This window comes from Numida meleagris, chromosome 7 (assembly GCF_002078875.1).
Source record: "Numida meleagris isolate 19003 breed g44 Domestic line chromosome 7, NumMel1.0, whole genome shotgun sequence".
NCBI lineage: Eukaryota > Metazoa > Chordata > Aves > Galliformes > Numididae > Numida > Numida meleagris.
In genome coordinates, this window is record NC_034415.1 from 20929811 (window position 1) to 20953149 (window position 23339).

The 23339-nt window shown below is 47.3% G+C and overlaps 1 protein-coding gene across 3 annotated transcripts in view; it reads right to left on the reverse strand.

The window, feature by feature from the left end:
* Window positions 1-23339, reverse strand: part of ZSWIM5 (zinc finger SWIM-type containing 5) — an 82644-nt gene that overhangs the window by 40636 nt on the left and 18669 nt on the right. Inside the window, exon 1 of one of the 3 annotated variants that reach the window (XM_021404975.1) lies at window positions 4062-4259. The exons of the other annotated variants lie outside the window; for them this stretch is intronic. Coding sequence (XP_021260650.1) covers window positions 4062-4221 — 160 coding nt within the window. The 5' untranslated portion in view covers window positions 4222-4259. Of the gene's footprint in view, window positions 1-4061; window positions 4260-23339 lie in introns of those variants that run through there. 3 annotated transcript variants of the gene reach the window in all.

Sequence of the window (23339 nt, forward strand, 5' to 3'; positions counted from 1 at the left end):
GTCTTTTCCAACCTTAATGATCCCACGATTCTGTGATTCCACAGCACACAGGGACGGCCAGCATCCAGCCCTGCCTCCCTGGGGAGCAGTGTGGGATAGAGCTGTATCCATTGTGAAGCTGCTCTGGTAATCACCAGCTGCTGGAATCAAACAAGGCTCTGCTGAGCAAATGCAAATTCCAACTTTTCATCGGTTTGGCCACGTTTTCAGAGGGATGGCAGAGGCAGCTCTCGCAAAGCGGGCACCCCCTCCCCCTTGCTCTTGCACTAAGCTTCGCGGCAAGCTCCAAGAAAAGCTCCTCAGACCTTTTCAGTAGGGCAAAACCAACATTCTTCTTTGTGCCTGCTCTCCAAAACAGCAGGACCATTTTACACTCATCTTTCCCTAAAATAAAACAGTTTGAGGCAGACATCCAGCATGGAAATTGAGAGCACGGATGGTTAAAACCCTGACAAAATTACAAGCAAAACTGAAAACAGGGTCTTATCTTGAGAACTGCTGGGCAAACCTTAATAATAGATGGTGCCACCAGCCCCGCCTCCAGTGATCCTCATCCCTAAGCAAAGTGCTTCCAGACCCCTGCTCGGCAGCACGACAGCACCCATTGCAGCTCACCCCTCGCCTGTGCAGACGCTGAAATTGGAACAGACTGACAGCAGGATAATTCAGGGGAAAATTACATTTCCTATACAAATCTCCTACGTGACTATATTTAGCAGATGGAGAAACAAAGTACATGTATTCAGTAAATATATATTTTTATATCCATACAATTATAAACACATATGTATGCATGGAGTTTATTTTAAGATGCTCTTCAGATGTGGACCATTCTACATTCTACCAGTCTACAGTATAGTTCCTTTACCATATTATAATAAATATGGAAAGCGAATAATCCCTCTCCAACTCTTGTAGGTCACGAGAGACCTAAAGATGATCTCCTTCACTCCTGGTTGCCCTCCTTAGTGCCATTTCAGAGGGAAATTGGTTTCATATGTGGGCTGACTGTACCTCGCAGCACCATGTTGCCTGCAAACCTAATTTAGCAAGCTGCCGAAACGCTGTAATGTGGACAAGCTTCAGTTCCAGCCCTCCAAAATCCATAGGGTCAACATCAGAAGCAAACTGCCTGCGCGATGGACTGCGAGCTTTGCAAGAAGACAGAATCAGTGTCGCTCCACCTTTGGCATTCAGGAGGCATTAATCACACTTGCATCGCTTCAGCTATTGGAATTTCTGATCCAAGTTGATTAATTTCCTCCCTGTGCCTGTTTCAGGTCCGGGATGTGCCTCTGGGGAGGGATGCTGAGCTCATCTTCCTGCTTCCCAAGCCAGGAAACACACCAACTTTCTCTACCATGCTTCCTCTGACTTCTGCCCCAGGGGAGGGCACGAGGTTTTAATCAGCACCTGGCACCGTATCTATCAGATATGCTAATGAGGCACCTCACCTTAACAAACACCCTCAAGAGCAGACTCATCCATCTTAATTGGTAAACGCTTCATTAATAATGCAGCTGAGGAGTCTCAGAGCTAGAAATATAAATAGCAAGTTCTGCTTCAAGAGCTTTTTTTGTTCTGCCGGGACAGATTGGGAAAGAGACAGAGGAGCCCTTTGCAGGGTGCACACAAAGACCCTTTCTGCCCATCCCATCAGAAGGGAGCAGAGGCACGAGGGAAGGCTGGGAGGCACGGAGGAGCACAGGAACCCAAGAGGTCAGTGTGACAAGGCTACCGGGAGCATGGCTCCCAGCCCCGCTGATCGATTACAGGAAAAGCATTAAAACGCCTCTTTGGTTAAGTCACGAATTCCAGTCCCATGATTAACGCCGCTCTCAGCCAGGGAGCAAAGCAAAGGCTCCAACAGACGGCCCTTCTGGTGGCAATGAAGAAAAAGGTCTTGTGTGTCTGAGACGATATATTCTGCGGCGAGATGACCCCAGGCCCACCACACTAATCTCCAGCTTTCCATTCCAAGGACGTAGCCAAAACAAGACAGGGAAGCTCTGAAACCCAGCACTCATGAATTCCAGGGGTGTCGAAATAGTAGGTTGGGTTCTCCTTTTTCTTATAAATTCATCCCACAGACAAAAAGCCAGACAATTAGGGATTTTAAGCATTCTCAGTCCAGCTGGAGGCTTGATCTTGCTGATCTCATCAGGTTTCTCACAGTGATGGCCATTACTTGTGCACAGGACCGTTTTTATCACTCTTTTTGCAAGGCTCTGCCTATCAGCTTGTATGGGTGTGACTAGGGGGCTAAATCCAAACACAAAAGAAGAAATTACTGGGGTTTGGGGAGTCCAGGTACAACCATTGTTGGTAAATGCCTTCCTCCTAATGGCAGTATTTAAATAAGCCAAGTGTCAGATCAAATCCCAGATAACTAATTTTTGGCAAAAAATTAAATATCGCAAGCAAGGAGGTTTCAACCCCTTTTCCTGGGGAAAAACTGCCAAACCAGTTTTGTTCCAGATTCCACTATCGTGTCCACATCTTCATCTTATCTAAGCAATCCTTCTCTGACCCCAACTCCCAACAACTCACAAATCTCTTTCTGCATTATTTATGGCATCTTCCTACAGCAACTGTCTCTTCCCAACAGCCAGAGGCTTCTTTCAAAGGTTTCTAAATGCGGTCCTAGCACCAGGCTTAGAAAATAAGGCTGCTGGAGAAGTCCTGCTCTTACAAAACTGCAGTGTGACTTCAGGTCCCGCACTTAAATCCCATTTGGAAGTAGTTCCTGGGCACATATGGAAGCTCCCAATTGGAGCAAAATGCCGGCCAGAAGTTAGGGCCAAGGGATCAGAAAGAGTCACACCTGGAAATGCTGTTTTTTGCACAAACTCTCTTTCAAACCCCATTCAGTGCCTGTGGAAGGACAGCAGTAAACATTCATCAGGGCGCACACCAGAGGGAATAAGGTGCTTTTCTGCCCACGTCAGGCCAGCAACAGCAGAATGGGATTTTGCAAAGCAAAGCCGAGGGGTCGGCATGGACAAGAGCAGAGGGGCTTGGCGCTCCCCATCACACTGCTGCCCCTGGCTGGAGCCGTCTCGTACTAGACAAATGCATCATTGTGCAGGAAGCCCTGCAGCGGGCCAGCCCGGCAGGACATCAAGGACATTGGAAACTGATTTCTCCGGCCAGCCCAAGCTCCCCAGACACTGCCCCTTCCCGCCTCCCGCCCCACTGATTAATGGCTCTCTGCAACAGTGGTTAATAGGATCCTCTTTGAAATCCAAATAACTAGCATTAGTGACCTCAGCGCCCTGCCTGCTCTCTGGACGTACTGCCTGCTTTTAATTCTCTTTGTTTTCTCTAGCATCTCTTCTACCAAAGATCCCTTTCCCCACCACCACCCCCAACCAGCCCCCAGCCCAGCACATCCCCACCCCTCACAGACCCCATATGGGGAAGGGCTCAGGTCAGCTGCAGCAGCCCCATGGCCATGGACTTCCTCGCCCAGGCCAAGGACTCACAGCAAACACTCATTACCACCGAGCCTGCCCCGGGGCTAATTCACAGCAGCCAACAATTTAAAGCCAAAATTTATCAGGCTCCCTTGCTGCTCCCATATCCAGCTCAGGAAAAGCCTGTCTGTAAGAGACTAACATTTAGGCAACCAGCTCTGACTACAGCAAATCTCCTTCTTCCTTCTTCTTTTTTTTTTTAATCCATAACCACCAGCTTTAAAGCTTTAAATCAATATCCCCTCTTGCGATCTGCATTCAGCGAGGAATTATTCACATAGAGAGCTTTAAAAATTAAGCTAAACCCTGCAGGGCCCAGGCCAAACTTAAATCACAGCAAAGCTTTAAACACTGGATCAGGGGCACAGCATGAGCTGTGTTCAGGTCTTAGATGCAAACTAAATGTAGAAAACAAAGCCAGCGTTACTCTGTTGAAAGGAAAAGCCATAAACAGTCCACACTGCAGCTTCTCCCAAGGACACAAGAGACGCGGGGCACCCTTCCACCAAGAGAGGTCAGCCAATCCCATCCCGACTTCTTGCAAAGGAAAGAAACTAATTGTCCCTGCAAGGGGAAGAGACTCACTGTAACTGTTTGAAGAAACAAACAGCATCTGATCCATCCACTGTTTGAGAGAGGTGATCGCGGGCAAAGTGGGGCCGCACACTTGCATGGAGGTGGCACCCGTATCTGTGGAAACACCAGCATTAAGCCAACACTCATTGCCAGCCACTGCCAGTCCCATACTGGGCAGAATGTGCCAGGCACTGAGCAGAGCCCACAGCATCCCCAGGAGCGCTGGTTGTAAGGAACAATGTAAAAGGAAAGGGGGAAAAGAAAAATTCACAACCTGAAACAGCCTTTGAGGAACATCAAGGCAGGAAAGGATGGAAGAAGGAGAAAGGTTCACTGATAAGAGGAATTCCCATCTTTAACTGGAGATGGGGTCTAACTTGCTCAGTTACGAAGTGGAAAACCTCCTGCTCCTCCACCTCTCCTCTCACTGCAGGGCTGCAAGAACCCAAGAACCAGACTCCATACAAAGACACCTTGATCCCACTCCATCGCCCATGCAATGCTGGGATGGCTGCTCTACAGCAGCAGAGGCAGAATAAAAGCAGAGCCCAGGAAACATCAACTGGATTTCCACCCCCTCAGCGGTATCTAAATGCATGCTAAAAGCTTTCCTTCTCCCCTGCTTGAGGGATTGCACAGAGCATCCTCCACCTCACAGCTACCAGCCCAAATTAAGACTCGACAAAGACTGTGTTGAAGGAGCTGGAACAAGGCTGAGAAGCAGCTACAAAGTGGAGCAAACCAAGAGGATTCTCCTGCCCCCATATTCATAGAATTGTTAAGATTGGAAAGACCACCATGATCATCCAGTCCAACCCCAACCCACCCCACCCACTGACCACATCCCTCAGTGACACATCCCCACGGTTCTGGAACACCTCCAGGGACGGTGACCCCACCACCTCCCTGGGCAGCCTGTGCCAGCGCATCACCATTCTAAGAAGAAATTGTTCCTAATATCCAAACGGAACCTCCCCTGGCACTACTTAAAGCCATTACCTCTTGTCCTACAGATTCTCCCATTCCCCACGTAGGGATGAAGGGCATAGGGGGCCTCAAAGCTTGAAACCAACCTAGCAGAGAGGTTATGTCCCACGTTCAGCCCTTCCAGTGCCCACACACAGCCACTTCTCCAGCTCTCAGTCACAAGGGTGAATGCCCAGGCCTTAATATTTGTAAAGTCCTTAGGAAATCCTTGGAGGGGAAGAACAGAGTATTATTATTTCATAATAGCTTTTTATTCTGCTCCATCTGAAAGCGGCGGTTCTTTGTTCGGCCCTGCGCTGTCTAAGCCAAGGGTTAAAACTTAACTTGCTTGGATGTAAGAAGGCTATCCCCTGCGGTGGGGGAGAGGCAGGCTTCTGAAGATCTGAAGAACAAGATGTCTTTCTAACCTGTTTGGACTCCAATAAGCAGCTTTAGATCTAACAATAGGGGGCTGAAAACCCAAATGCCCCAAAGCCTGGAGGCAATCAGCACTGTTTAAGCATCCACAACTGACATTTCTAACACCACCTGAAATGTGTATTTTCCTTTCTGTTTCAAAGCCTTGTTTTCCAATCAGATTATGTGCAGGATAAATACCCTTATACGGTGACAGCAGGCACTGCACAAGAAAATTGGGGATAATGGTAAATGCAAAGATTTACAGATACTTATCTCAGCATCTGCAAGAAGTATTAGCTTTGAATGCGGTGTTCAAACACAATGTCAATCACCGGAACCCAGAGAAACTGCAAACGTGCTTAGTGGAAATCAGCCCTAAAATAAATAATAATAAAAAAATAAATAAATAACAGAACTAGGTCTTCAGAGACCATCTCTTGACTGGGATGTAGCAGCTGCACGCATGAAATGCCAGGCCAGTCTGGGCTGACAAAGCATGAGCACAGCTGAGCGACCAAGAGGAACGACCTTGGAGCACTGGGAGACTGCGTGGAGGTGAGAGGTCTCGCTGGGGAGCATGAGGCACCCGGCAGCGAGCTGCCATGAGGGAGCCTGCAATTGACCACCACCTAGAGGCTGACCTAAAAGGAAAGAGTGTGTGATCAGGTCCCTAAGCCCTAATGAACCACCTCTGCAAAAAATGCAACAGTCACCAGCTGAAAAATATACTAGCATTAGCAAGACCGATAGAGACACGAGGATGCCTCAAGCTGTGCCAGGGTGGTTCAAGTTGGATATTAGAAAAAATTCCTTCTCTGAAAGAGGGGTTGGGCACTGGCACAGGCTGCCCAGGGAAGTGGTGGAGTCACCATCCCATAGAGGTGTTCAAGAAATATGGAGATGTGGGACTTACGGACATGGTTCAGTGGGCAATATTGGTGATAATTGGACAGTTGGACTGGATGATCTTAGAGGTGTTTTCCAACCTTAACAATTCTATGATTCTATGCCACTTCAACAGTCCAGATCTTATTACCCCTTTGGGTCCAATACATACTGGTATCTCCAAAGGCATGGCTGGACCTTATTCAGCTGGTCAGCTGAGCCTTGAAGGCATGGGAAGCTCTCAGACCCGCTGACCATCAGCTCCTTCCCATGCACTTTCAGCACTAAACATCCTTCACACCCCTGATGTCAGCTGGACGCGCAACCGATCCTTGATATAAACAACCCAACACCTAGCAAGACTAGTGCTACAGCCATAGATCGTCCACAGAAAAAGCAAAGCTGTGATCTGAAATCTTATCTGGTCACTGCAGAAACACAGCAGAGAAGGTCAACTTTCCATCATTCAGCAAAGAGACTCAGTGCCAGCACAAAAAGAAACACTGAAAAATATCACTGTTAAGACAACTTTGGGGTTTCTGCTTTGCAGCCAAATATCACTCAGCGACCATTAAACAGATTTTTTAGCCATCAGTGGAACATTAGAAATTCCACGAATTTGAAGTTTATTATTTCCACGATACAGTTTATATTTTTTTTTAGGATTTATACTCCTTGGCTTCACTCTTTCAGCTATAAATAAAGCCATTTGCTAAGTTGGCTGATACACCGCAGCCCATGACTGGCACATTTATGCAAGTTGGCTGAAAAACAAAACAGTTCAAGGAATCGCCAGAAACACTAAATCCAGTTATTTCAAATCCATTTTGAAACATCTAATAAATCTGCAGGGATCACTTGATATACAGAACTGGCTAAACTCAAGTAGTCGTGCTTCTGCTCAGCATCTCTGACGTTTATGGAGTGGCTGATGGGTGTTTTATAGCTTTCTATCTCAAGTCCTTCACAGTCCATCCCAAAAACATTCATGTCTTTGAATAATTTTTGGAAAGGAAGTTAAGATAAAGAAACAGCAAAAGATCCAGCAATGGAAAATGGAAAGGAGACCCACAACCATGGCTTCCCATTTAGGTGGGAACATCAGGTGGAAATAGGATGGGGTGCACATGGGTCTTCGCACTCTGACACGGCTCCAACACAACAGGGCAGCCCCCCAGCACTGCCCAACTCAGGCAGAGGGGCTGCTGTCTGCCAGCAACATGCCACCGAGCAGGATGCAGGAGGACCAGCACGAGGCACAAGCCAACCTCTGAACCTCTACTAAACTCCAGTCAAAGCCAGTGCTCCACTTCTCTGATCCAGCCATGTCCTCATTCTTAAGGAACGAATTCAGTAAGGTTTGCTTCATTTGCTCCCACATTAAGCATCCAAAGCAAGAAGACATACTGTGTAGCACTCAGGAGATGGGTCTCCACTCCCCCACTGAAGACACTTTCATTGATAGAGAAGATCCAGAGAGAGCACAGAAGTCTCTTTTGTCAGCTTTACTCCTACAATGAATTTATTTCACAGAGCTGCATTGCCCCGGGACTTGGTCACTTTTGTACACTCTAGACGTGTTCTCATCACGTGTTACAGCAGCAATTAGTGGGTGCTAGGAGGGAAAAAAAATCAAGAGGACTCCAACTCTGGTCTTGCTTGAGACCAATGGAAATGCAGGCTCATTGCAAGCAAAAAGCAGATCCGAAAGCTGCTCAGGTCCATCAACAAGCAGCAGTTGGATGGCAGCTCTGCACACTTACTCTCCACGTCAAAGGCAGCTGGAGAGCTTTAAGTCTCATACGGTTGTGCCAGTGGAAAATACTGCCTTGGCCCGAATTTGCACAGATTCTGAGGTAGAGGGAAATTCAGAAGTTTGCCTAACTCTCAGAGCTCCAGGGTTAGTACGAGGCAAACGATGAAAGACCTAAACACAGAAAGTAAAAATAAAGATATCTGACTTCATGGTTTTTTTTTTGTTTGTTTGTTGTTGTTGTTGTTGTTTTTAATAATAGCACTCGTAATCTGTGCCCTGGGAACTACTCGGCAACAGAAAGCATCTCTAGCCTCAGGACACATCAGCAGATCTTACAGCAGCACACAAGGGACTGACAGCAGTTTTGCTCCTCCACTAAGATGAGCAAACCGAAGAAGGCGGCTCTAAAGTCACCTCACTGGAAAAGTGCCGCACAGGAAACCCTGAGCTGCAGAGATTGAATATTCAGCAGGAACTCTTGCATGCTTACTTTCTGAATAAAAGAACTTGCAAAGGTGCTCAGTCAGGTGGTGATCAGTATTGCAAAAGCAACATGGACCCTCCAGGAACAAACTCAAGTTGTGTGGTACCCTCAACCACAGGAGAGCAACTCAAGTCCTTGGGGAACCTGCAAAATTTTGAGTCTATATTAATCCAAGAGAGATGAGAGAGAATAAATCAGAGTACTAATACATCAGAGCCACAATACATTAGCATGCTGCTATGTAATTTCCTTCCCTGCTGCCACCAGTTCTTACAGGATAACGCTACAGACCGGTGTGGCCATGCACTACACCCAAGGCCTTGCAAGCCAACACTACAAATATCTTTTCTGCCTCTGCTCCTGCTGCTGGGAGCCAAAAAGCAATCATTTCCTGCTGCTCCCTGGTGCAATGGCTCAGAAACTGCTGAGTTCGACCTTACTTATCGCTGGATGTAGTGCAGTTCTGTTTTCTAATCCCCTACACATCTGCATTTCGTGCAGCCCTTTTCCAAGGCTCTTCAGATTTGCGTTACAGTTTATCACACTGCTCAGGCAAGATGACGCATCTTCAAACTTTCCACTCAAAGAGGCGCTGAGGGATGAAACCATTCAAAACCCAAGAAGCTGCCACAGAAAATGGTCCCCACTGAATATGAACAGCAGAACTGTTTTAAGGTTTAAAAATAGATAGTTTTTAATGTTTTAGTGGGCATGGTGGTGATGGGTTGATGGTTGGGCTTGATCTTAGAAGTCTTTTCCAACCTTAATGATTCTATGATTCTAAGGGGTGAGCTTCAAGAGTGAAAAAAGAACATTTCTACTCACCTACCTGGAGAGAAGAAAAAGGCTTCCCAGCACAGATCTAACCAACAGACTCTTCTCCTCTGCTTTAGCTCAGGAACTCCCTGTCCAACTCCATTTTAGACAAGTCTAGTTCAGCCTAGATCCTGCAGGCTCAGGATGAAGTTCCCTCACCAATTGCACCACAGCAGTCAGAAAGGGTTCATCACAGTCTCTAGAAGTTCAAATAGACTTCAGAAGTTGTAAGGTCCCTGGATCCAAATTAGAAGAAAACCAGTCCATCCTGGCAACTATTTTTGGCGCAAAAGCCCAAGAGGAGCTAGACAACACACACCCCAAGCATAACAAGATCTAAGAGTCACCCATATTCCTACGGGGTCAATCTTTATAGTCTTCTCCCCTTTAAAAGATCCTCAGTTGCATACCCACACATGGGTCTCTGGAGATCCCACCGCACATGGGAGAGCTTTTAGAATCATACAGTCATTATGGTTGGAAAAGACCTTTAAGATCATAAGATCACTGGATGATCATCCAGTCCAACCCTAACACATTCCACCATGCCCACTGACCATGTCCCTCAGTGCCGCATCTCCACGTTCCTTGAACGCCTCCAGGTAGAGTGACCCCACCACCTCCCTGGGCAGCCGGTGCCAGTGCATCACCACTCTTTCTGAGAAGAAATTGTTCCTAATATCCAACCTGAACCTCCCCTGCCACAACTTAATGCCATTTCCTCTCTTCCTATCTGTGCCAATTTGTTCCAATTTGCCCAGGCTTCAGGGGTCTTCAGGGTCCCCTTGGCACACGTGTATCAACCCAAACAACAAAGACAAAGGAAACCTCATTCTGTCTTTCCATCGGGGCTTCCCTAATGTGTTATGCCCTATTTCGGTGCCTCAGCATTGCTTTTTGAAACTTGGGCTCCTGTGCCAAATCTCATTGAAACTTAAGATTGGCTTTAAAGTGGCTGGGCAGAGGCACAGAATCACTTCTACAGGTTCTTAAGCCCACAGCCAGCTCTACTCCTTTGCCCCCCATGCTGCTGGAAGCCTCTGATCCCAGCCATTCCCTAAGCACCACCCCCACTGCCTCACAGTTCAGTGGTGGCTCTCCATAGGGGCTTAGGCTGAGTTTCAAAGACAAAGCATTGCCAGAACAGGAAAACCTTGGATAAAAAACAAAGAAGCAGCCCTACTGTCTCCATCAGGCCTGCAGGAAGTTGAGGATGCTTCCGAACACACAACTGACAGGGCCTCCCAGCAAGGGCACAAAGCCGGGAGCCACATGGCCTGACAGCCCTGGAGAGCACAGGCTGTCTCCCACATCAGAGGGGAGCCTTGAAGGTCTACTGGGACACGAGGCTGCACTGAATTAAGGCAGAGATACTGTCGTGGCTTCCACTGGGAATATATGCATGGCCTCTCCTCATGATGAAAATGGCCTGACCAGCCCGGCCATTAAGAACACCAGGTTGCAGAATAAATACCGCACCACCAGGGCCATACCTTCAGTGGGAAGGTTTGGGACAGGCAGAAGAAGGGAAAACAAAATCTTCATCCAGCAGCAGGCAGAGAGACAAGAGATGATGTCCTGGCCCAATGACCAACCAGTGTTTGGGACAGAGCCCAATGTCTTGCTCTACCAAAGCCCAGTCTTGTACAGACATAGAATCACAGAATCATTAAGGTTGGAAAAGACCTCTAAGATCATAGAACCATGGAATCACAAAGGTTTGGGTTGGAAGGGACCCTTAAGATCACCTAGTTCCAATCCTCCTGCTATAGGCAGGGACACCTCCCACTAGACCAGGTTGCTCACAGCCCCATCCAGCCTGGCCTTTAATGCTTCCAGGGAGGGGGCATCCACAACCTTTCTGGGCAACCTGTTCTCACCACTCCTCACAGCAAAGAATTTCCTTCTAATATCTAGTCTAAATCTACCCTCTTCCAGTCTAAAACCATTTCTCCTTCTCCTGTCACTACATCCAGTCTAAACTCAACCCACCCCACCATGCCCACTGACCATGTCCCTCAGTGCCACATCTCCACGGTTCTGGAACACCTCCAGGGACGGTGACCCCACCACATCCCCGGGCAGCCTGTACCAGTGCATCACTGCTCTTTCTGAGAAGAAATCATTCCTAATATCCAACCTGAACCTCCCTGGCACAACTTAAAGCCATTCTCTCACATCCTATCATTGTCACTTGGGAGAAGAGGTTGACCCCCACCTCACCACAACTTACTTCCAGGTGGTTACAGAGAGCAATGATGTCCCTCCTGAGCCTCCTCTTCTCCAGACTGAACAATCCCAGTTTCCTCAGCAGCTCTCCATACGACTTGTGCTCCAGACCCTTCACAGCTCCGCTGCTCATCTTCGGACATGCTCTAGGACCTCAGTGTCTTTCATGCTTTTCATGCTACTGGGCTTAACCTTTGCTCAGGCCAGGCTCACTGGCTAACCCAGGGGAATATCTGTCAACCCTTTGTGCTTGGTTTATCATCTGGATAAGGCAGGACCCTCCGCAGCGCAGACATATGCTACAGTCACTCCAATTCCAGAAGGAAGCTTCTGCCACAACATGTGCAACCTCTTTTGTGCACTCCGCTCCAGTGATGTTCCCACATTCAGGAAAAAAAGTGTTTCCTTTGTTTAGATTAAGTTAGTTGTTTTTACTATAAGAGCCAAGCTGAGTAGATAGAAAAGCTTATGTTGGTATTGGCTTCCTCAGACCTGAATTTGTCTTCTTAAAATCTACAGTGAGCCCCACCAGTAATAACCAAGCCCAACACCAAATCACCCCAACTTCACGCGCAGTCCAGCTGCACTAGACAAGGGACAGCCATTCCACTGCTGGGGTGAAATGCAATCAAACCTTTAAATGCTCATTTCTCCTTGAGGTCAACCCTGCCTTCCTCCCGCCGGCAGCTACTAAGCAGGAAAGTGATCTCCTCGCATTACCGTGACAACCCAAGGATGTGTTACAGCAGCAGCAAAGCTGCTGAATGGCAGAGTTTCAGTACTTGACATGCTACAATAGGATACGTTTGCCTTTTCTCAGAAACCAGAGGCCGACATTGTGAGGCAGTTAAAGCCAGACATCCAAGCGAGGCCATCGCCACATATGGGCTCGGAAGGCTTTGTCTGCCCTTCTAAGAGAAATTTCATAATATGCAAGTGTGAGCAGTCAGCAAAAGACTCGGATCTCTCTCCTTATAATCATCCACGGTTTCCTCACAACGGGCTGAATGCATCTTTGATTGGTTACGTATTAGAGGAACTGTCCCCAGCATGGTGCCAGACATAAGCAACACAGGCCTAGGTCAGACTCTTGAGCAGAAAGAAGAATTCAATTCAGCAGCCAGGCTTGAAGAAAAATAATAATAATAGAGTAAAAATGTGGCAATTATATCATCCCAAATGGTTTCAAGCTATTACTGCTTCAATAAAGGCTTGCTTGGAAATTAAAGGCTAGAGCACTTGGGTCGTTCCCCCCTGTAGCCGAGGCTAAGAGCCAATTCCCAGGTTATTTCTTTGACCAAGAGGGCATTTCCAGCCTCTGCTCCTCGCACAGCCAGCCCCTCAGAGCGGCCCTGAGCATCCCACCCCGAGAGCACGGCCATCTCGAAGGGTAGGAGGATCCCAGCACAGGGGCGAGGAGGGGAGGGGGCTCAGATCTCCTCCGTGGCACAAGTGGCTCTCCCGTTGTTCTGCGCAAACAAAAGAAGAGCGAGCGGCACAGTGGGCCCCGAGAAGGGTGCCTTCCCTTTAATGAACGTGATTTCAATCCGAGTGAATATTCATAAAATTACCCCCGCTCTAATTTGTATAAAATGACAGCCTGCAAACCAGGGATGATTGAAGAGGACCAAAATCATTTTGTTTGATTACAATCTCCCCTCCCCCCCCCCCCCCCCCAGCCTTCATTATCTTTTATGTCTATTTAAACTCTGGACACTGCATATTCATCTCAATTCTCCCTCCATCTCTCCTTCTGTTTGTGGTTTGCTGCTTTCCTCCCCCTCCCATCTCTCCTCTTTTCATTGTAATTTTCTTCTTGCTTCTGTTGTGCATTCAGGGATTTGAGGAGGTTTTCTGGGGGGTAGGGGTGGATTTAAAAAAAAAAAAAAAGTGTGTTGTCTGGATAGAAAATTACATTTGCATGCTCGAGGGGCCTGAGGGCTTCTCTGTGGGCTTGGCAGAGATCCTGCCTCAGGGGGGAGGGAGGTGGAAGATGCTGATTTGATTTCCTCCTCTTCCCACCCCTTCCCCCTTTGCTTTCCATATTATAAATGTCTGCCTGATTTTTCTTTTCTTTTTCTGCATGTGCAAACCACTTGAAGAACAATGGCACAGATTAGAGGCCTTCCTTAGGGCTGTTTATGAATGCAGTTGTGGAGTTCAGCAAAGCAGAAACATTACATACAGTAATTGGACATTTAATTACTAATGAAGCTAGCAACTGAGTTGTTTTTTTTTTTTTTTCCAAGGGTCTGAAGCAATGTGACAGACCCTCCAACTGCAGGTTTAATTATGGCTGGAGATAGGCTTAATACTCAATCTTACACTCTATTACCCTCTTGAAAGCCCTTGTCCCTTTTATTTGTAATTTTTATGCCCCTGCCCCTTCCAAGAAGGGAAACATCGCAACATTCAGGCCATCGGACACAATTACGTTTCCACTGCTTCTCTCAATCACCATAAAGCCACTCTATTGGCTTCTTAAGGAGCCAGCTCTTCCAATGTCAAGGAGGGAAGGGATGCATTTTGGTGGCCCAGAAGGTACAGATCCAAAAACTGTGTTGGACCAGGATCAACACAGAATCATTGAACCATTAAAGCTGGAAAAGAGCTCTAAGATCATCCGATCTAACCATCCACCTACCACCAACACTACCCACTAAATCATGTCCCTCAGTACCGCACCTCCACAGTTCTTGAACACCTCCACAGACGGTGACTCCACCACCAAGCATCTCAGACAAAGGTTTATAACCTTCCTTCTAAGAAACCAAATACACCGTTGGGCCATCTGGTTTAATACCACCCTATGACACCAAGATTGGGTTGGAACAGGGTTAATAAGTGAGTATGGAGCTTTTTGATCCATTCATTCATTGCTGTTCCCATTTTTTTTTTCAGGTGAAAGGAGAAGTGCCAGGCAATCCCACCTCCTTGTGCAGAGTGTTAAGCTCCAGGGAGCAGAACCTCCACCTTCTGCTGATCAGAAGTCTTCTAATTGATTACAGACGAACGCTGCGCAGCAAAATTGTTGGATTTTAAGAGCACAGAGAGCACTTTTGTAAAATGTCATATGCATATTGGGATTCTTCTTTCCTGGTTTTAATGACAAGTGCAAATTTTGGGGAGAAATGACAAGAAGGCAGAGTAACAGATGTTAGGAGATTAAAAAAATATTCTCAAAGAGAAGTCGTCCATTTCTTTCTTCAGATTTTCTACCGCGTTCCCATGCCTCTGTAAGACTGCGCTCTTGAGGTTCACTCACACTAATACTCATGTCTTTTACAGACCATACAATCAATCCATAAATAGGAGCCATCAATGTAACTTGCCTTCACAGTCCTTCTGCAACAGGGCCATCTCCTCCGGTCTCAGGGTGCCAAACCAGTGGGAAGGGCTCCTGTCAATGGGAAGCTTATGCCAATACAGCTAAATCCACTGCAAAATGGAGTAGCTGGTTTCACACAACCCACTCACACAGCTGATGGTGGGATTCATCTTCTAACCACTGAGTGTCTAAGCTGGTGAACAAGGCTCTTCTACCAACTACAAGAAAATAACTCAAAGCATGTACCCCAGAGTACTGAGTTAGCACTGCCCCCAGGCAGCACTGCTCTCCCTCCAGTCCCTAACAGATCTTGGAGGACCAAATGAAAAAAGACACCTAACTTTTAGCCAGCAGACAGCAAGCAAGAGGAATCCCTCTGAAAGAACACTTGCTTGTGTAATAGATGCAATTTCCCCCCAGGATTTGCCTTCAAAGTGTGGGATTCAGCCAGTAAGGATATCAAAAGTTCACTGGCACCAGTTAGAAGCCCTGCTGTTCTGCCTCCGCCTTGGATCCCAGACAATTTGCCCCTGGCTGTTTTCAGAAGCAGACACCATGCTCCTTGGACTAGGAACAAGAGCCTGCACTGAATCTCTTTCTAAATTTTGCCCAGTCCCTCAGCTGTGACTGAATTCAAGATGGTTTTGATGCATGGATGCACCCCAAGAGCGTGGTGGGTCTTGGGATGCCACAGCCCAGCCAGTTGTCAGCAGGGGAGAGGCTGTAGGCAGCCCCCATGAGAACACTGCAGCAACCATAAACCCATCTGCAATTACAGCAATTTGTCTGCCTTTATAAGAAGGTGCACACTGTGTCCTAAAGCACCTGGGAATGAGGAATTGCTCTGCTGTGTTTGGGCTCCCCCAGTTTTCTCAGTGTGAAATTGATCTCTTCTGCCGTACTCACATGTGGAAGTATCCAAACCAGAAGTCTTTCAATGGCCTTTGAGATGATTTCCAGGGTGCCATCCACACACTGATGAGCTCAGACATTGTTTTGATGAGGCAAGTCTTTTCAGATCCCTTTTCAAATCAGGCTAAACAAGAGAGGACCACCACAAAGCGGGGCAGCTTGGGACAGGGGAGGACTGCTTTCAGAAAGGAAGAACGACAGCCTGTCCATGCCTTCATGGACATCCTGCTGTCAGGAGAACAATCAGATCTTCCGGTCTGTGCTTTGCCCTCCCCTCCTGCCACCTTCTTTAGCACATGGCAGCCACCTTGTCCTTCAAAGGAACACCAACCATCACCCAAGGCCACCTCTGGGTGCTGGCAGCTGGCCCTGCCCTCAGGGAGCCAACCATTGCCTGTTGAGTCCTACAGAAATACATGTGGCCAGACTCATCTGCTTTTCTGCGTGCCAAGAAAACACATCCCACTGACACATCCCAGCACTTTCGCCTTCTCAAAACCTCCCGGAACAGAGAATCTCTCCTCACGGTCACCAAGACCCAAACCTCCCATCAACTTCTAACACCATCAGCTCTATTTTCAAGCTATTTTAAAGCAATAACATTGAATGCAAATGCAATCTAAATACAGGTACTCTGTAAATACACTGTCAAATACTCTGTCAGATGACAGAGCTTAGTCCTGATATGAGTTGCCTTTGACCAGCACAGCTCCATGCAGTCCCCACCATGAAATATTTTGCCCAAGTGACTTGCAACCACCTGAGAACCTTCAGATGGGGCCTGCTTTGAGAAAAAGCTGCATACCCCCCTGATGAAGTCTGGGCCCCTTCAAGTCAGACATTCAACATTCAATTGCCTTTGAAGACCAAGGAGCCCATCACCATTCTCCTCCCATGTGTTTATCTTCTGCAGAAGTCAGCTGCTGAGCTTGCAGGAGAAAGATCAAATAACAACAAAAAGAAGTTTTAAGTTGCACACCTGCTGCCATTAATCGTATTTGAAACATCTTTCCTTGTTGCCTTAAAAATGCTTGTTTCCAGACCCCAGCTAGCCCATTCCCTTCAAACACAGGTACAGAGCCCATCAGGGACACTATTCATACGGAAAAAATAATTCAACAGGTATGAAGAACCATTCCCCTGCCCAACACAGTCATCAACTCCAGGCAAGTGTGCCAGAAGAAAAGCAGAGGGAAGTGAGAGTTCAGTCCTGCCCAAATTGGCTCTGAGATCAGAAGAGAAAGGAAGGCAAGAGCCTGCTCTGGTCCTCAGGCCAGGTGAAGGGCTTCTGGTTGGGGATTTGGCCCCTCCAGCCATGCTGGTGCTCATTTAGGGCCCTGGCGCTGAAGCTGAGCTCACCTTGAGATCTTGGTGAGGTTTTGGGATCATTCACATCTAGATAGACAAGGCAGCTGCCTTCAGAAAGAACTTTCCCTCTTTGAGGCCCGACAGACCCTTCAAGCCACTCCAAAGAGGACACACGTGCCCAGTAACAGTCTCTTTTCCAGCTGTCTGATTGTCCAAACAATCCACCACCTTCCCACATGATGCCACATACCTTAAGAAGGATGCTCCAAACACTCCCCAGATCCCACCTGCAGACAGAGCGACGTTGGGCTGATTGGCATATATCAAAGCCTGGCCATAAAGCCACAGAATCATTAAGACTGGAAAAGACCTCTGAGATCACCCAGCCCAACCCTCCCCATCACACCCACTGACCACGTCCCTCAGTGCCACATCCCCATGGCTCTGGAACACCTCCAGGGACGGTGACCCCACCACCTCCCCGGGCAGCCTGTGCCAGCGCATCACTATTCTTTTGGAGAAGGTGGTTTTCCTAATATCCAGACCTGAGTTGACACCAGCAGAAAGTCCTTAAGTGAACAAACCTGCTGGCCAGCATGGCCCCACAGCTCATTTCACCCCTCTAAATCCAGAGGACAGAAGAAAAGCAGAGCCTGGGAACCCATGCCAAGGAGACCTGGTCTCCAGCAAGCAGCAAGCACACAATACAGCGTTGCTTGACATGAACAGGCTGGAGGCAGTGGGGCCCTTCCTGTTATTGCTGCAAGCAGTTTGGCTGGATGCAGCACCAAGACCTTGGCCAGGGCTTGGAGCCATCTCCTCCTGAGGGTAATCACCCTGCCCCAAACCACCCTTGTACAGCAGCAAGATGCCCATTCCAGCCCCGCTGAAGACCTACTTGGGGACATCTGCTGTTCACCAACAGTGGGCTGCTGTGACAGAAGAGCACAAAGCTCTGAAGCTGGACTCCATTTCAACATCCCTAACTTGCTACAGCTGCTGACTTCAACTGCTAAAAGCCAGCGTAAGCTGATTTGCAAAAAGCCTGTAGATGTAAACTGCACCTTTTCTCCAACATAAATAGAACAATTCTGGTTTATAATTTCATCAGCTTGATGTTTTCTTGGCCAAAAGCATGCCAAAGGAACTGGAGATGGAAACAGCTTTAGAAAGCCTGGCCAACCACACAATGCAATCTGAAAAGGTCCCAAAAAGGATGGATCTCAATCACATGGCCACATATGCTGGTGGTGCTGGCCTCGCCCGGATGAAGCACAGACCTGGATTTCGGCAGAACCCATACCACACACTGCATCTCCTGAAGGACGCAGGGATCTGCGCACACACCCCGCAGCAAGGCTCTGTCATGCAGTCTGCATGCTGTTTGTAAAGCAGCCTTTCTATCCACGTACCCTACTAAAGCGCTGCTTTTTCTTTGTTCCCTGGTGCAGAAAGCATCCTTCTGAGCTAACTAGATTTCAAAGCTCTCCACTCCTCACTGCAGCCAGAGATAAATGCATTAGGATGCAAGGAATTAATAACTTAAGACAACAATTCTGAATTTAATAGAAAATGTTCCTCCCACCTCTTGCTCTGAAGAGGAGGATGGCTGTTAAACCTGTGCAAAACTTGCATTAATTCACCAACTGTTTCCATGGCAGAAACTGGTGATGCGGTGAAGTCAGTGACTTCATTTCCTGAGGACATCAGATCTTGCTCTACATCAAAAATATGGCTCTGTGTTTTAAGGTCCACAAAGGGATGCTGGATTTTAAGCTTTTGGGGAAATCTCTGGGAAGGCACAGGAATCAGGAGACCAAACCCTTACGGCTGCCCCATCCCTGGAAGCACTCAAGGCCAGGTTGGATGGGATTCTGGGCAGTCCGATCCGGTGCGGGCAACCAGCCTATGGCAGGGGGTTGGAACCAGATGATCTTTAAGATCCCCTCCAACCTATGCCATTTGATGCCCCACAGCGTAGTTTTTCACCCTGGCATCAGCACTTAGCACGGTTTGCTGCTTGGAGACAGCCAGACAGAAGCAGTTTGTTAAGAAAACCATTCCTTGCTCCCCTCACTGCCTTTCAGAAAAAAATACGATGCCCACACTGACTGCTTTGATACCGAAAGCAAGGAGATGCTAATACAGCTCAGAGAGGAGATGAGCAGAAGTCTCAGAAGAGAAATCTGCCATACATGCAAAATGCCCATCTGCAAGAGGCAGAGGAGATGACAAGGACATTCAACACAACCGAGAAATGCACAGCTTTATTTCCAGGGCAAACGGCGATGAGACGGAGTAGCCATTTCACACACCTGAACTATCTTCAGCAGCTGCTGACACTCTCCTCCCTCCTCCCCCAGCCACACAATTTATTTTCATAGTTAATTACAAAGAGAGACTGACATCGACCTGCTGAAATCAGACAGCATCTTGGCTATTTTTGGAACAAAAAGCACAGAACAGAAAGTGATCTCCTTTGATGGGTAGAGACGATACCCAAAATAAATGATCCTGTATACTTCTCCATAATTTCTTTCCCTTTTGTTTTCATTTAGCATCTTTGATCATTTTAAAACAAGACCCACTCTCGTGAATCCTCTCCTAATTAAACGCTCTAATTAAAATGCACCACAGTCCATAAATTCACTCTGGTTTTAAAAGCTGGCTTTTAATCTAGAGGGCAAATAACTCTGATCTCAGCATTGAAAGAATAAATCAATCAATCAATAAACGCATCCAACTGATCCAACAATTTTAAAATACTGAAAAGCTTCCACAAGAACTAGCACGTAAATAGAAATGTTTGCCTCCACTGACACCGTGGAGGTGACACTGCAAGGCGACATCCGCTCCTCCTAAGGCTGTACATCATCTGGCATAATGGTAGGGTCTATCCTTAGACAAATATTTACTCCGATTTCTACTTATGTAAATACCTGGCAGGCAAGGTGACGTTTACGGATCACTACGATCAATTTAACCGAGTCCTGTCTGCCCTGTTTGCCAGTAAGCCTCTGCATACTCTTCAGGAAATTCAGCATCGCACGCAGACAGAGCCTCACGCCTCCACTGATTTTTTCATTCCAGCACCTAAATTGGCTTGAGGATGTGTCCTCACAGGAACCAAATCACCGGGAAAGAAGACATTAGCTGAGTGTTACGACACACGATCTACATCTCTGCAGAACAGCAGGCTTTCTCATAGCCTGAAATAGCTCAGAAATTGATTTTGTATGGATGGGCTTTAGAAGAAAATTATTTATATGCAACCAAGCCTGGCATATTTCATCCCAAAAAGTGCTTCTTTCCTCCCACCCCCAGGACATCACGGTCACATAACCCAGACATTACGAAGAGCGCTGATGGTAAGGTGGCTAGCTACTCAGTGGCAAACAAGCACCAGTAATTTCTGCCTCCTAATAAAAAGTTGCTGCGAATGTTGCACCAATTCAATGCTTCACCACAGCTTTGCTATCAGATGAAAATGGGTTTTGAGGGGGAAAAAAGACCTTACTTTAATCACAGATCTTCAAGATGACAGCCACACTGCAAAAATGAAACACATTCATGAGGCCCCACAGGAAAGATCAAGGGTTTTATGTTTCAGGGAGATTAGACTTTGTCTTTAAAAAAAGTTCTCCAATATGAATTTGGTTTAGACAAAGAAAAAAGTGGGGGAGAAGTGTAATCTATAACACTTGTTCTTTCGGAGTTTGAAAGCCATTTATTATTTTGGAGACGTTTCTGCAGCACAACTCCCAAGTGACCAAGAACATGATTTTTACAGCAGAATTAACCGTTACTAGCAGAAAGCCAAGCTCCTGGCATCCTGCGAAAGGGAACAACCTGATGCCTGGAAACAAGGCGCCAGTATCTTCTACTTCCTTCCCATAAAGGCTTTGCCACATTCCCAAAGCAAGTGGCCTCCATGGGCCCAACCCAACCTGTTGAGGCTCCCCATGAACTACCCCAGAGAACTCAGCTAAGCCAACCAAAGCCAACCTAAGCTCCAACCTAAGCCATTCTATGATTCTACAGAAATGCAAATGAAGAAGAAAGGATACTAATTGCCTGCCACATGAACATCAGCAAAACGTGCTTGCATTCCTCTGATATTCCATTCCTCGGTGGTTGACAGGCCAAGCTAATGGGTACTGCAGAAGGCTGATGTTGGAGGCATTTGCAACTCCTTGCCTTGAAATATTCCTGCTAGGTGCAGATTTTGCTCAAATTAATGTGTCACAGTGAGGCTGCACAATTATAGGCAAGATCTCAAGAACAGCAAGAGACTAATACTTCATTTAGCAATTGTGTCAGCTCTTTCTTTATCGAATGGCACAGGGCGTAATTCCAGAGTGAAACCCATTGATTACGGATTGTGGGGAACAGGCTGCCTCCTCATCCCATCTACTCACCAGACAGGGAAGAAAGCAGCTTGGACACATACAAGGAGGCAATGCTGCCTGTGCAAAGAAATTAATCCCAACAGCACAAACATCCAAATACCAGGGAGCAGAGCCCACCCCCTGACTCTTTGGTTGCTGCAATTAATGATACACATTTGAACATCAAATGAGCATTAAATCAGAAAGGAGCCCATTTTCTACTGCACTCCAAGCCCTGATAACCCCCATTAATTTCAGCAAGGTGCCCTCCCAGAGCAACAGGGCACAGAGCTCCGCCATGCCCAGCAATTCATCCTGCACCACGCTGCTAGCGGGAGATTCACTAGAGCAAAGAGGCAAATGCTAAGGAAAGCAAACGGCCAGGTTCTGCCATTCCCTGAGGTCCTGGGATGCCAGGCAAGCAGGGACATCATCAAAACAGATCTCACTGCAATGCGGGGTCATGACAGTGAGAGAGGCTCAGTGGGGAACCCAAAGACTGATGCCAAAGGGCAGGGAGTCAGAAGGACAAACATTCACAGAGCATTCCCAAATGGATCAAGCTGTTCAGAGATAGGCAGAAGGAGGTTTAAAAGAAGAAGAAAAAAAAAAAGAGAGACAGACAGAAAGAGAACCCTTAGGAAATGCAATTAGGGAAAACAGAGGACAGTTCTCTAAAGACAGTTCTCTAAAGAAAGCATTCCTGTCCTCTCCGCTTCTCAAGCTTTAAGTGGGGCAGAGCACCTTGTCCTCCGCCTGAGCGCTGCAACAGCAAGAACAGAAGCAAGGATCCGGCTACAAACAGGCAGCATTCAGCCAGCTCTCCCAAGGAAGTCAGCTCCAGGTTACCTCCCTGAGCACAGCATGGGCCTCTCCTGATAGTCAAAATGGAGAAGAGCTCATTTATTTTAGCTACTGTGGGATGTCTGGATGCTAAAGTTGTTTGGAGTAAGGATGCATCTCAGCTAGCAAGTCTGCTGCTCACTTAGCAAGGGTGAAACATCAGCTCTGCTTGGCCTCTTGGTAGTTTGCTGCCCAGGCTTCATCTAATTGTCACTCCAGTCTATGAGCCGAAGATTTGTGTTAAGATAACAGCACATGAATTTTTGGCAGTGTGTTTAGAGCAGATGGAAAGCCCAGACCTAAAGAAAACTCATTCAAGTCACCTTCCCTGCCTGAAGCACCCTCCTGCCCACCAGTAGCAGCAGGTCTAGAGAAAAGGGATAGTGCAGCAAGGAGTGTTATGGGTCCAAGCAGATAACTCAGCCCCAAAGATCAAAAGCCTGCTCACTTTGAAATAAATGTACTTATTTAAAGTGCTGGACAGACCTCACATGCTGATCTCTTCCCAAAGCAATGAAGGCTACCTGAGCATACCATTCAGCTTAGCCTGGGGCAAATACAAAAGTGAATGGTGAACTCATTCTACAGAAAGGAGATTTCTTAGCTTACCTAGAAACATCTTTATTGCACCCCAAACCACTGGTTCCAACTGAGGATCACAGGGTGCAATCACTAAATGGAGCTGAAACGGCTCCTTGGGCCCTCGTGGCCCATCCAGATGGAAACAGTCTTCCCAGTTTGACCAGCTTGAGCCACCTCTGTTGGGATTCCTCTTGTCCTGCTCTGGACTAAAACACCACACACCTGTGCTCTAGCTGCTCACCCACTCTCCCTCCCCAGTCACAGGACTCCAACATGCCCAATTACTCCCTCAGCAAAGGGAAGGAGGACAGGGGCAGGTCTCCAGCCTGCTCATAGGGCCCACCATGAAAATAAGCATCCCCATGCACAG